This window comes from Manis pentadactyla, chromosome 5 (assembly GCF_030020395.1).
Source record: "Manis pentadactyla isolate mManPen7 chromosome 5, mManPen7.hap1, whole genome shotgun sequence".
Lineage (NCBI taxonomy): Eukaryota > Metazoa > Chordata > Mammalia > Pholidota > Manidae > Manis > Manis pentadactyla.
In genome coordinates this window covers 3,592,430-3,605,257 of record NC_080023.1, presented here as the reverse complement: position 1 = coordinate 3,605,257, position 12,828 = coordinate 3,592,430, and the positions used below count along the sequence as shown (strand labels likewise).

Sequence of the window (12,828 nt, the reverse complement as noted above, 5' to 3'; positions counted from 1 at the left end):
GGGTTCCGGCGGCCCGGCCCCAGCCCAGCGCTCCGAGACCCGCGCTGAGAGGCGGGGGTGCAGGGACCGGGCGGGAGGCGCCCTGCTCCGAGCCCCACGGAGCGCTCCCTCTGGGCCAGGAGCCCCGACCGCGCGATCTCTGGTCCTCGGCCACCTCGCTGGGCTCCGTCACCCCGTCGCGCCCTGGGCCGCCCCCGCCCGAGCGCACTCCCGCCAGCAGCCCGCGCCGGCCTTGGCGCAGCACCCTAGTGTGCCATCGGGCGGGCTGGGAGGCGGTGTCTGCTCCCACCCCCGAGATCACATGGTGACCCTCGGCAGCCAATACAGAGGACGCTAGGACCCTGCGGGACCCCAGGCGCCGCGACTGCACCGGCGCCGCTGCATTATAAATACTTCTCCAAAATGCGGCGCAGCTCCCAGCGCGCGCCCCGGCCGCCCGCCGCCTCCGCCCCGCGCCCCTGAGCCGCCGCCGCCGCCGCCGCCGGTCCGAGGGCGCCGCGCCCTTGCCTTGGGCCCGGGCTGTGCCCGCCCGCAGCCCGGCCCGCGTCCCTGCGCTGCGCCGCGCGGCCGGGTGCATGCATTGTGGGCCTCCAGACATGGTCTGCGAGACGAAGATCGTGGCCGCCGAGGACCATGAGACGCTGCCAGGGGCCAAGAAGGACGCGCTTCTCGCCGCTGCCGGCGCCATGTGGCCCCCGCTGCCAGCCGCGCCCGGGCCGGCCGCGGCGCCCTCCGCGCCCCCGCCCGCGCCCGGCCCCCAGCCCTGCGGCGGTGCTGGGGGCGCGGGGCCTCCGGGGGCGCGCGGCGTGTACATCCGCGAGTTCCGCGCGGCCGAGCAGGATGCGGCGCGCCGCATCTTCTACGACGGCATCATGGAGCGCATCCCCAACACGGCCTTCCGCGGCCTGCGGCAGCACCCGCGCACGCAGCTGCTCTACGCCCTGCTGGCCGGTCAGTGCGCGGGGACCCCGTGGGGGACGGGGACTCGCGGCCGGGCCGGGCGCAGCCCGCGGATTCCCCGCGCTCCGCCTGCCGCAGTCCGCGCCCGCGGCCCCTCTGGGGCCAAACGCTCGGGTCCCTCCGTCCCGCTGGCTCCACCTCGGGGCCGGGCTGGGGCTGCGCTCCTGTCCCTGAGCGGGACTCCGCTGGGGAAAGAAGAGAAGCCCCACACGCCCCTCGCACGGACACGCACCCGTGCGTCCACCAATTTCCGTGGCGGCCCCGGCGAGGAGGCTACCAGCGGGGGGGGGGGCCGGCGCGGGCCGCGGGCCGGGGCGCGCTGCGGGGGCGTGGGAACGAGCGCGGGCCGAGGGTCGGCGCCGCGGGCGGGGAGAACCAGGGTCTCCACCTGCGTCCCCTCTCCGGCCGCCGCGCCTCTCGGGGCCCCTCCCGGCCGTGGCGAGTGGGGGCAGGGTGGCGGCAGGTAGCGCCCGCGGCTGGGGCTCGGCGCCTGGCGCGTGGAACTATATATAATCTCGGGGCGGGGGAGGCTGCTTCGCGGCTCCAAGTGCTAATTTATGAGGGGAAGCAGCCAGCTGCCCGGGGTGCGGGGGGAGGACGCACGGAGGACGCAGAGCCAGGGGGCCGAGGGGGCAGTCGGCTCTTAGGGCAGGCGGCCCCCGCAGGGGTTTCAGACCTTTACTCCGAAGCCCCCGCGGGAAGGCGGTTCACCCCATTTCACAGATGGAGTGAGGAGGGGGGAGGGGCGCGTCTTTCCCAAGGTCACGCAGCGGAGGCCAGGGTCTGCGTCCTGGCGGCCCCAGGTGTGTCTGGGGCAGTCTTGGACCTCCCTCCATGTCCCTGTCCAACAACATCCAGCGGCCGGCCCAGGCAGGGCTCCCACCTAGGGTCCCCCACTTCCCAAGGGAGGGCCTGCCCGCGCAGCTCCTTGGCTCCCGACCCCAGGCTGGAGTGGACAAAGCCCCTTCCCCAGCTGAGGGACCGCAGGGGTGGTGGCTTGGGTCATTCCCCAGGGGCCCCGCCTGGGGCCGGTCCTGCTGACGCGCAGCCTGCCCAGAGGCCACGACTGCCCTCGGAAGCAGAAATCCGCTGTTCGGGCCCTAGAGGTAGCAGTCCCGGTGGCAGGAAGTTTGACCACAGGGAAAGCGGCAGGGGGCAGCCGCGGCGGCCCAGCAGGCCCCTCCTCTGCACGTGACCCTGACCGGCTCATTCCAGGCAGGGTGTGGGACTCCGTGTGCCCTCTCCCGGTGTCCTGGGGGCCCTGCACCCAGTCTGCGGAGGGCCTGCCGGGGGCGCTGCCTTACGGTGCCCCTCTCCCGCAGTGCTCTGCTTTGCCCTGACCCGCTCGCTGCTGCTCACCTGCCTGGTGCCTGCCGGGCTGCTGGGCCTGCGTTACTACTACAGCCGCAAGGTGGTCCTCGCCTACCTGGACTGCGCATTGCACACGGACATGGCTGACATCGAGCAGTACTACATGAAGCCCCCTGGTGAGTCCCGGGGGCCTGCGGCCTCTTCCTCTCCTCCCCTTTGTCCCTCCTGTCCTCTCTCCAGCCTCCTCCGGCAGCTGGGGTCACTCCAACATCCTCAGGGCAGGCCTGGGGGAGGGCATCCTGTGGTCCCAGCCTTCTGGGTGACAGGGCTCTGGGAAAGGGTGGGGGTGCAGTGGGCTGGCAAGGATAAGGAGAGGCAGCGCCAGGTCCTTGGGGCTGAAGCAAGGCCCCTGTGTGTGCAAGGCCCCCCGCCTGGGTCTGGGCCTCTGTCCTGCTTTCCCTGAGGGTGGAGTGCTGAGTGGCCTGAGCAGCCCTGGGCCGTGGTGTCCTGGCCCTGCTCTTTGGGCTGACCACGCCCTTTCCTGGCCCTCCAGAGGGGCAGGGGCCTTCTTTGCGTCTTGTTGGCCCTGCCTGGGGTGACTTGCTGGATGCGGGGCTGGCCTGGAGTGCCGGAGCCCTGTGGAGGAGGCCTGTGTGCCAGAGGAGAGGACCCCGTGGTCGGGAGAGGACTCGGGGAAGGGCAGAGGTCACTGGGGAGATGAGAACCCTAGGGGAGCAGATGTCTTGTGTCTTGGCTTACACTTCTGGTCTTTGGACCACTTAGCTGGAGGGAGCTCTCTGCAGCCCCCTGTCCTTCCGTAGTAGAAGGGGACCTGGTCTGGAGGAGCCGTGCTCTGTCCTCCAGGCTGGCCCCCAGGCAGGCTAGGTCCTGGGAGGCAGGGATATGTGGTTTTCTCCATGCCCAGAGGCAGAGGAGGAAGCCTGTAGGGTGCAAGGTCTCCCAGATGCTAGAGGGTCCCCAGGCCGAGGAGAGGGCACAGGGTGGGCCTGAATGTTTGTTTTGGGTCTAGCAGGAACCTGGTGAGTGCCAGGGAAGAGAGCAGGGGACAAGAGGTGAGGGGTCCCAGGGCAAGGGTGACCCATGCTGGCACTGACAGCTCCTGTGCCACCTGATTCAGCCACGCCAGCTTCTCCTCTTGGTGGCCAGTCCTGCCCCCACCCTCACTCTGTCCCCCAACAGCTGCTTGGCTGGCACTGGGCACCTTTGGCTCTCCTCAACCCTTTTCTGAGCCTGAACACAGCATCTTATAGCCTCCGTGGAGCCTGAGCTTCAGGCTGGCCCTGCCTGGGACAGGAGGGGCCAAAAGGGTGAGGTCACCTGGGTGGTGTTGCAGCCTGGCTGCAGTAACAGAGGGAGTGGGCTGGGTGTGGCACAAGGCCCCTGCTGGTGGCTCGCTGGGCTGCAGTCTCCCTGGGTGTGAGGTGGGGGTGGGGACCCTGCTTGCCCCTCCTGGGGCATCTGCTGGATCTGCAGGGGGACCCCACAGGAACAGAGAGGCTGGGCAGCTGCTGATGGGGCTGCTCAGGCAGTGGAGAAACTGGGTGGCCCGGGTGGGTGGGGAGAGCCAGGGCCCCCGCCCGGCAGGCAGGCCAGCTGGTGGCGGGGAGCTGTCAGGGGCAGAGGCCTCGCGCCCCTGTGGCCACATGCCAGCTCTCGGGGCGCATGGTGCTTGTGCAGGCAGAAGGCAGGCAGACAGGTCAGGCAGCGTGTGAGGAGTGTCTTCTGGGCAGGGTCAGGTGCATAACCTTGAGGGACAGTGGCTGCTCACGAGGGAGGCCTGGGTGCACAGCATGGGGGCTGGCTGGCGTGAGGCTGCGGCCACAGGGCTGGGCGGCCGCGGGCAGGGTGTGCGCGGAGCGGCTCCTGGCAGTGGGCTCTCCCCGTGGCCTGTGCCCACAGGCCTCTCCCCTCCCTCCCCTGTGGTCTTCCCGCAGCTCCTCCTGCCCTGCCCGGGCTGTGGTTGGTGGGACAGCTGCCTGGCCACCCGGCTGGCTGCCCAGGAGAGGCCAGAGTTAGAGGGGTGTGTAGTGGTGCCCACCGCCGTCCTGGGGTCCCCACTTGGTTTTCTGAAATGTTCTCTATACAGACTTCCCCCAAGCCTTCCAGGGGTCCCCTCTGTGTCCTGACACACAGGCCACAAGGGTCGCAGGCCCTGCAGCCCCTGACCGGGAGAGTGGAGGCCACAGGCCGACAGAGCCAGAGGCTGCCGAGGCGCCCGTGAGGCTCCTGGCATTGTGGCTCTCAGAGGGGGCCCTGGCCCAGCCCGTCAGCCTTCGTTGTAGGGGTCCTTCTGGATGCTTCATCATGGCATCCACCTCTGTCCCCAGAACCCTGGTGCGGGCACAAGTGACAAGGGGGTGACAAGAGCCAGGGCAGGCCGCTGCACCTATGGCCTGTCCCAGGGTCTCATGGCTATCCAGGCGTTTGGCCTGGGGTAGCTGGGCCTGCTTGGCTGAGGCCTGCCCAGCTCTTGGTTCCTGCGGGAGGGGCCCAGCGTCGGGCCACCCCAGGGCTGCTGTGGGCTCTGTGTGTGGCGGGGAGCAGCTGCCACGCGGCAGCACCAGAGCCCTGACCACCCTGTCCCCACAGGCTCCTGCTTCTGGGTGGCTGTGCTGGACGGCAGTGTGGTGGGCATCGTGGCGGCGCGGGCCCACGAGGCAGACAACACGGTGGAGCTGCTGCGCATGTCTGTGGACTCGCGCTTCCGCGGCAAGGGCATCGCCAAGGCACTGGGCCGCAAGGTGCTGGAGTTTGCTCTGGCGCACGACTACTCTGCGGTGGTATTGGGCACAACAGCCGTCAAGGTGGCCGCCCACAAGCTGTACGAGTCGCTGGGCTTCAGACACATGGGCTCCAGTGACCACTACGTGCTGCCTGGCATGACCCTCTCGCTGGCTGAACGCCTCTTCTTCCAGGTCCGTTACCACCGTTACCGCCTACAGCTGCGTGAGGAGTGACTGCCCGCTGCCCAGGCCGCTTTCAGACGCTCGCCTCGGTGTCTGTGTTGGGTTTTTCCTTTTCAACATCACGTGGTTCTCTGGCTGGTTCTCGGGCAGTGGGGCTGTCGCTTATCCGTGCCACTTCGGGGGGTGGGTTGTTCACAGCCACAGCACCTCACCCTGCCCGGCCTGCTAGGGCCACGGCCTGAAGAGTGACAGCATGGACCACCGCGTACCCACTCGGCTGCCCAGCCCTGGCTGGAGGGACCCCCTCTGGCCCACTGCTTCTGGGGCAGGCCCAGCCTTGCCCACCAAGCACAGAAGCTCTGCTGTGAGGCCCCTGCCTGGCAGGCCGCTGGCCATTAGCCAGCCAGGCTATGGCTCAGCCACTGGTCCCTGGGAGGCGTGGTGTGCTGGGCTGGCCGGCCACTGCCTCGTGGGGTGCTGAGCTGGCCATGGGCCCTGCTTTGCTGTGTGCATGCTGAGGATGTGGCCTGGCTGCAGCATGCCGCATGCCCACAGCTCCCATCGGCTGCCCCGTCCAGACTGGGCCTGGACTGTCAGCACTCCTGCCCTGCTCCGGCCTTGAGCCCGCCACGGGCGGCCCGCCTGCATTCTGGAGGGCCTGATCACCTCACGCCACCCCTTGCTTCACCCGGTTCAGCTCTGCTTTGACATCTGTCCCCTCTCTTCCCTTTGGTCCCCGCCCCACCGTCCGGGCTTTGTTGATCGGCATATTGCCAGGTGTGGTTCCCAGAGCAGCCTGTTGCCCAGCCGTGGTCGGGGCCCTTCTGGAGAGCAGGGATGGGGCGGCAGCCGCCGGGCCACAGCTCCCCCAGCAGCCAGACCTCCCCACCCATGGCTGATGGGCTCTGCCCTGTGGGTCCTACTAACCCAGGCTGCTGCCTATATCACCAAGCCTACAGCTTTTCCCAGCCTGGAACCAACCTATTTTTTAATAAGTTATTTAGACAGAATAGCACTCTGCATGACTTTAATTCTTGGGACAAAACGGTAGTTTATACCTTAACACACACACACATCTGTGTGGTCTAGAATATGCACTATTTCTGGCCCAGTTTGGTGGGAGTGGGTGGCCGGGTGGGTGGAGGTTGAAATCTGGAGGGAGACCCTGATTCAGCCTAAGTTCCCCCCAAAGAGCATTCCTGGTTTGTGAGGAGGCTCCGGGCCACCCCCATCTGGAAGGGAGCAAGTTCCCTGCAGCTCCCAGTGGGGGACAGGCGGTTCTCACTGCCGCCTGGCTTGGGGGGCCCCTGTGCTCCGGAGGCTGGAGGCAGGCACGGTGTGGGGCGGCCTGGAGGCGGAGGGGGAAGGGCTGCTCGGTGGCGGCAGCGCTCGCTCACCCAGCCGTGAGCCTGGCCTGGCCGCCGCGGCCAGAGAGGAATAAATGCCTGTGGAGACCCCTTTATTTGGGGTTTGGTGGGGAATGGCAGGTGCAGTGGGCCCCTGAGCTGGCTTCTGAGTGTGGGTCCACGGAAAGGATTTCTTAAAAAGGCACTTTGGAAGTTTGCAAATGAATGAAACAAGCCCGGTTTCCTGAGGGGCCCTTTGTGTGGTCAGCAACGGAGGTACTTGCAGAACACTGTACAGACCCCAGTCTCCCCTGTACATTCTCCCTGGTGGCGCCCGGTCCCTACTCGGGGATGGGAGTTTTGTAGACTGTACAGAAATTGGCACCCTATTTTCTTGCTGCTCTCAGATTTTGTTAATCTGGATCATACAGACAGACGTAAAGTGTTTTAGCAAAATGGAAAACAGTTGTGCCTTTTTCCTCTTTCGGTTTGGTTTGGTTTTGGCTTGGGGCGGCCTTAGCGGTGTGGGGTATGTTGGGCTGCAGCTGGTCTGAGGCTGGCTGGGCAGGAAGGGCACCGGGGTCGGCAGGAGGGGTCCTGTCTTGTCAGGTGGTAGCTGGGGACGTTGCCTGCTGGTCCTGGGCCGGGCGCGGGGGTGGCGCCCGCCGAGGCCAGAACGGAGCCTGGGCCCCGGGGCCGCCAGTCTGGTTGCGGTTGGTCACAGCAGTTGCTGGTGCTGGTCCCTGTGGTGGTGTGGCCGCCTCCCATCCTGCTGGTGCCTCTCTGTCCACGTGGGGTCTGCAGGTGGGGTGGGCTGCCACGTCTCCCTCGGTGGGACAGCCCGGGGGCGGGACACCGACTGGACTCTCGACCTTTCTTATCACCCTCCTGTTGCTGCCAGGCCTCGGAGAGGTGCCAGGAGGGGTGGCAGGGTGGCTGCGTGTCTGGAGCTCTGCTGCTGGCTGCTGGACTGGCGAGGGCTGCAGCTGGCTTGGGGCCCTCGGCCAGCATGGCCCTGAGAAGCACTGGGGGTAAACCTCCCGTCTCTGCTCTGGGCTGGAGGCCCCTGCTGGTTGCCTCCCTCCATCCTGGGAGCTTATTGCTCCACAAACATGCACTGAGATGTGAATTTTATACATTTGTAGAATTCTGACATTACTCTACCTCTGTGAAGCATCCTTCTGGGGTCCTGCTCAGAGTTGTGTCTGGGCAGCTTCTCTGAATTGGCAGGACCTGGGCCCCTCCCCAGTGGCCACTTGGCAAGGCCCAGAGAAAACCAGCCCTGGGCCTGGCACCTGTGCTCTGGGCTCCCAGGACTAGTTGTCTGTTTGGAAGCTTCTGTTTTTGGAGTGGTAGGTGGGAGGTGGAGTGTTCCAGAATGCCTTAGCTGAGTCTGGAACACGGATTGATAGACAGTGGGATCTGTGGCAGCTGAGAGCTCTAGCCCAGGTCCAGAGACCTGGCAGTGGCTGGCAGGCCACCCCAGGGCAGCCCCCACCACCCAGACACAGGCTGTGCAGATGGCTGGCCCCTGAGGGTGGGTGGTCTGCATGTGGTCTGGCCTCAGGAAGGCCCGTGGTGGCACCTCCCACCCAGGTCCATCCCTGCCTCCCACTGCTGTCCTTGACTGGACGGGGCCAGCCTGCCCTGCAAGGTTGGGGCTGGCATTGAGGGAGGGCTTGGGCTGGGGGCCTATGGGCAGCTGGCCTGAGGCCATGATGTCCGAAGGTGGCCCCCATCCTGTACTGGGTGTTTTTTCTTGGAGAAGGCCCTCAGAGGGGACAGGGCAGTGGTGCCCCTTGTGGCTACTTTGGCAAGTGCTTGGGAGCCTCTCTGGGCCATAGGGCCTGGCTCTGGTCTCAGTCACAGGTGGTGCGGGCGCCTGTCCCTGCCTGCTGCAGGGCAGCTGGCACATGTGGCTCCAGGGCCGGGTTGGGGCCCCTTCCCGTCAGTGTCCAGGGCACGAGGAGCCTTGGGAGCTTGCTGCCTCTCTCCAGCCAGGCAGTGGCGGTTCTGCTGCTCTGTCTGTGAGTTGGCTTTGGCCACAGGCTCATGCTCCTGTGCTGGTGGCCCTTTGGCTGCAGTGTTTGGCTTTGAGCTCTGGGCTGATCCTGGACATGTCAGCTTCTTGGTGCTGAGGACAAGCTTCCCCGGGCCTGGGGCGCAGCACGATGAGCCCCAACCCACTACAGTTGGATGTATTTTTTTTTAACAGCAATAATTAGCCATTTTGAAGAAGGCGTGTGCCTGTGTTTGCCTGCCGGTGTGCACGTGTGCGCGCATCTGTGTATCTGTGTGTACATGCAGTGTGTGCACGTCTGCATGCCTGCGTGTGCGTGTCTGCGTGCCTGTGTGTATGTGCATGTGTGTGGTGACAGGGAGGGAACCTGGTGGCCCAAGGCCTTCTGCTCCAGTCCAGGAAGGGAAGGCCAGGAGATCGACAGGGACAGGCAGCCGCACCATCCTGCACTGAGCAGCAGGGTCGTGAGGGTAGCCGTGCTCTGAGCTCTGCTGCAAAACTGCCTGCCCTTCTCCCACATGTGCCCTGGGCCCAGCGGACCCTGAATGCCATGCTCCTTCCCCGCTGGTGGAGGGCACTGGATGGGCCTGCATGAAGGGATGGACCCTGCATGAGTCTTTGCCTGGGTCTCTGGGCGTGTTAGGAGGGCAGCAGGGGTGGCAACACAGCCAGACTGGCTGGGATCAGCTTTGGTGACAGGAGTCACCGGGTCGGGCTGTCGGGCCACAGCTGCTGTGGACGCCGTGTCTTTGGGTGAGCCCAGAGCACGTCACAGTGGCTGGTTTCACTTGCTGTGGTTCACTGTGCGTGAGCCCGTGACTGGCAACTGTCCCGAAACCCCAGGATGTGCCAAAACAGCCCCAGAGAGGGTGGCAAGCTGAGTTCCAGTGGAGACAGGCTGTGGGGCCAGGGATGTGGGGGGGTCCCGGGCTTCCTGTGGGTGTGTGAGCGGCAGGAGGGAAGGGGAACAGTGTGGCCCCTCTGCCTGCATGGCCCCCAATGCTGCTGTTTTTCAATAAAACCAGAGTTGATGGAAGTGGGCTCCCGTGCTTTCTTGAGACACCCCCTGCCTGGTGCTTCGCCAGGAAGGGCTTCTCCTCCAGGGGGCTGGAGCAAGTGCCTGGGGTGACCTGTGGGGCTGAGAGGCCCCTGTCTCTGTGCTGGCAGCCCCTGCGGGGGCTCCGCTGCAGCCTGGGGGTCACTGTCCCCCTTGACACCTCTGAGGAGCAGCTCTACTCCGGGCAGTGGTGTGAGGTGTGGGACCCAGGCAGCTGGCATCAGGCCCACCTAGGAGGGGTGGTGGGACCCTAGTGTCTGTAAGGGAGGATGACAATGTGAGCTGGGGTTGGGGATCCAGGCTGGGGAGTAGGGCTCGGAGGGGCTCAGATGGCGAGGGTCAGCGTGGACACACACCTGCCCTTGCCCCCAGGAGCCCGAGCCGGTGCAGCCAGGACAGCTGTCTGCCACTGGCCTCTCTCTGGCTGTGTGCCTTCTGCTCCTCTGCCCTCCTGGGAGGAACTGCTGGTGCAGACTGGCACATTCCTTCCGAGGCAGGGTCTGCCACACCTCAGCCTTGTGGGGGCAAGGGGTGTGCCCCCTTCTTGGGGAACATCTAAGTGGAAGGCAGCATCTGTAGGCCTGGAAGCCTGCAGGCCCCAGGGCTTCTTCCCTGTGTGCATGACCTGCCCAGCCCATGCTGGCCCCGAGGACACAGGTGTGCTTGGAGTCTGTCCCCAAGGCTAGGCGTTTGAGGGACACATTTCCTGTGAAGCCAGCAGTGGTCATGCCTGTGAGATGGCAGCTAAAGGCAAGCCGCTGGAGATGGAGCCACACATCCACTCCACATGGGGACACAGCAGACAGGCAGCTGGCAGGGAGGGCCCCTCGGTGGCTGGGCCAGCTGTCCAGATGCTGGAAGGCTGTCGGGCCTGGGCCACATCCTGTACCCCAGGAAGCCTGTGATAATATCTTGAAGCCATGAGAAAAACAGGACTGGAGCCCGTGTCACCCAGAAAAGACAATGTGCATCCGGTGGGATTCACAAAGAAGGCAGTGCTGGAATCCAGCCGCTGCTGAGACGAGCAGCCTGGCGCAGCCCTGGAGTCACCCAGCCCCACACGGGCCGTGGGGACCCGGTGCCCCACTAGAAGGGGACAGGTGGAGCCCAGACCCAGACTAGGAGGTGAGCCGGGGGTACTGAGGGCCCCTAGGGGTCAGGGTGATCTGGAAAGGGGAGCCCCTTTCCCAGGGGCTGTGATGGGGGCAGCAGAGCAGGGGTGCGTGGCACAGGCCTGTAATGCAACCCCAGCTGATGTGCCTATTAAGCCATATGTGCCGGTACAGGTGATATGACGGTTCTGTGCTTCGGTTTCCCTGCTTTAAAGGAGGAATCATGCTGGCGTCTCTGTCACAGGCTGCTACGAGGATGTTGGGGGGCACAGGGTGGGATCCGTGAGAACTGCTTTGAAAGTAAGACTCTTGGTGGAGGGCCTTGTCCTGGTCACTGGCCTGCAGGGGGCTTGTGACTCCAGAGGCCTAAACAGCCTGGCTGGGCCTCAGATACATCAGCACCCCTGAAAGCCACCTCCAGCCCCCCACTGCCGGGCCCTGTGGAGGAGTCGCTCAGGAACACTCTCCCGACACGTGGCACCGCGTTCTCTCCATCCCAGCACAGTGCTGCCCGCGGGGCTGGCCTGGCAGCAGGAGCCCGATGGTGAAGAGACCCGGGCGCCTTGGAGCCTGTGGCAGCCCCTTGGGGTCCGTGGAAGAGAGGCCGGGGGTGCACACTCCTCCCATTTGGGGTGCTCAGCCCCGCTCTCGCCAAGTGGTGGGGGGCTGTGGACGAGGCATTTGAGCCCTAGGAAGAATTCACGGGAGCAGGACAGCTTCAGGTGAGGTGTTTACTCCAGGGCCCGACCCAGAGGGTGAATGTGGCCCTTGCTGGTTCTGCCCTAGCCACGGAGCTGGCACAAAGCGCCCAACGCTGTCCTTGGGGAAGGCCACACAATGGACTGGTGGGAGCCAGTTCTCTTCGCCCACTGCTGCCTGGGGCTATAGACAAAACTAAGGCGAGAAATGCCCGTGCTGCCAGGGGTTGGTGCTGATGTGGGGCCTGGCTGGGAGGCCGGCTGGGTCACTGCTTGGAGACTGCGGGACGGGGGTGGGGCCGAGGCCCTGAGGCCTCCTGCAGCGGCACCAGGCATCCCCACGAGCGGCCGGCACTCAGGCTCACCTTCAGGGGCACCTGCAGGCGGTAGGCAGGCAGAGGTGGGCACCAGGCCTGGGCCAGTCCTTGACCACCTCCCAGGCCCAGGGTAGGTGGACAGGTGCCTGCAGTGCCCAGCAGGCACTTGCCCAAATTAGCCCTGGTTACATGCAGCCACAGCAACGCTGCTCCAGATGCATGCTGCCAAGGTCACTCCACGCCATCCCCCGGTCCTGAGACCTCAGCTGAGTCCCACGTCCGACCTGCCAGGGCCTCTGTGCCAGTGGGCAGGCCTGCTGGGGTCAATGTGCCCTACCTGTGCTCGCCACTGTGGGGTCCTGCGCCCGGGGAACTGGCCGGCTCTAAGGGGTGCTGGGGGGCCTTAGAGCCCTCTGGGACCCTGATCCTGAGGGTCCTTGCCCAAGGCCCTGGACCCCTGCTCAGTGGCTCTGCCCACGCCCACAGCCCCACTGCAGCCTGCAGGACTGCAGTGGAGTGGTGCTTCCAGGGGCCCTTGGGGCCCCTCTGCCCCCACAGGAGCAAGCAAGGATTACTCCAGAGCCCAGGGGTCCCCATTCTGGCTGGGCCTGCACAGATGCCCTCTGACCCTGCCAAGCTGCCACCTGTAGAGCAAGGTGAGTGATGCCCTTGGCAAAGTTAAGGGAGGGATGGTATGCAGGGGCCCCAGGGCACAGAGCCTGGCCACGACCCCTAGGAGGGAAGAGCCAGGCGGGAGGGGAAAGCCTTTCCCAGGAGAGCAGACCAGCTTTCCCAGGGGTTCTGGGGGGCCTTTTGGGCTGGAGTGCCCATTTTGGGTGACAGGGATGTCTCTGACCCTGCCTAGGGTGTTGGCACAGGCTTCAGGAACCCCACCTCCTTGTTACCCCTCCATCTTCTCTACTGCCTTGGGGAGCCTGGACCAAGGCCCGTGCCGCACAAGGACCTGGAGCCCCCTCTGAGGGTGACCAGCCGGGACTGGGGCTGGGACTAGACATGTCCTGGGGAACACCTGGGCCGGTGGGACGTCTGCGCCTGCTCACTGGGCACAGAGGCAGACCA

At 65.6% G+C, this 12,828-nt stretch overlaps 2 protein-coding genes across 2 annotated transcripts in view; one reads left to right on the top strand and one right to left on the bottom strand.

Annotated features, from left to right (window-relative positions):
- Window positions 1-548: 548 nt before the first annotated feature.
- On the top strand, window positions 549-7,150 carry NAT8L (N-acetyltransferase 8 like). Its single transcript, XM_036921205.2, has 3 exons — window positions 549-951; window positions 2,283-2,447; window positions 4,882-7,150. Exons 1-3 carry the CDS (start codon window positions 576-578, stop codon window positions 5,247-5,249), a joined length of 909 nt encoding a protein of 302 aa, XP_036777100.1. The 5' UTR covers window positions 549-575; the 3' UTR covers window positions 5,250-7,150.
- Window positions 7,151-11,450: 4,300 nt separating this feature from the next.
- The window catches only part of POLN (DNA polymerase nu), a 161,319-nt gene continuing 159,941 nt past the window's right edge, over window positions 11,451-12,828 (bottom strand). Inside the window, exon 25 of the mRNA XM_057502043.1 lies at window positions 11,451-11,808. Coding sequence (XP_057358026.1) covers window positions 11,698-11,808 — 111 coding nt within the window. The 3' untranslated portion in view covers window positions 11,451-11,697. The remainder of the gene's footprint in view (window positions 11,809-12,828) is intronic.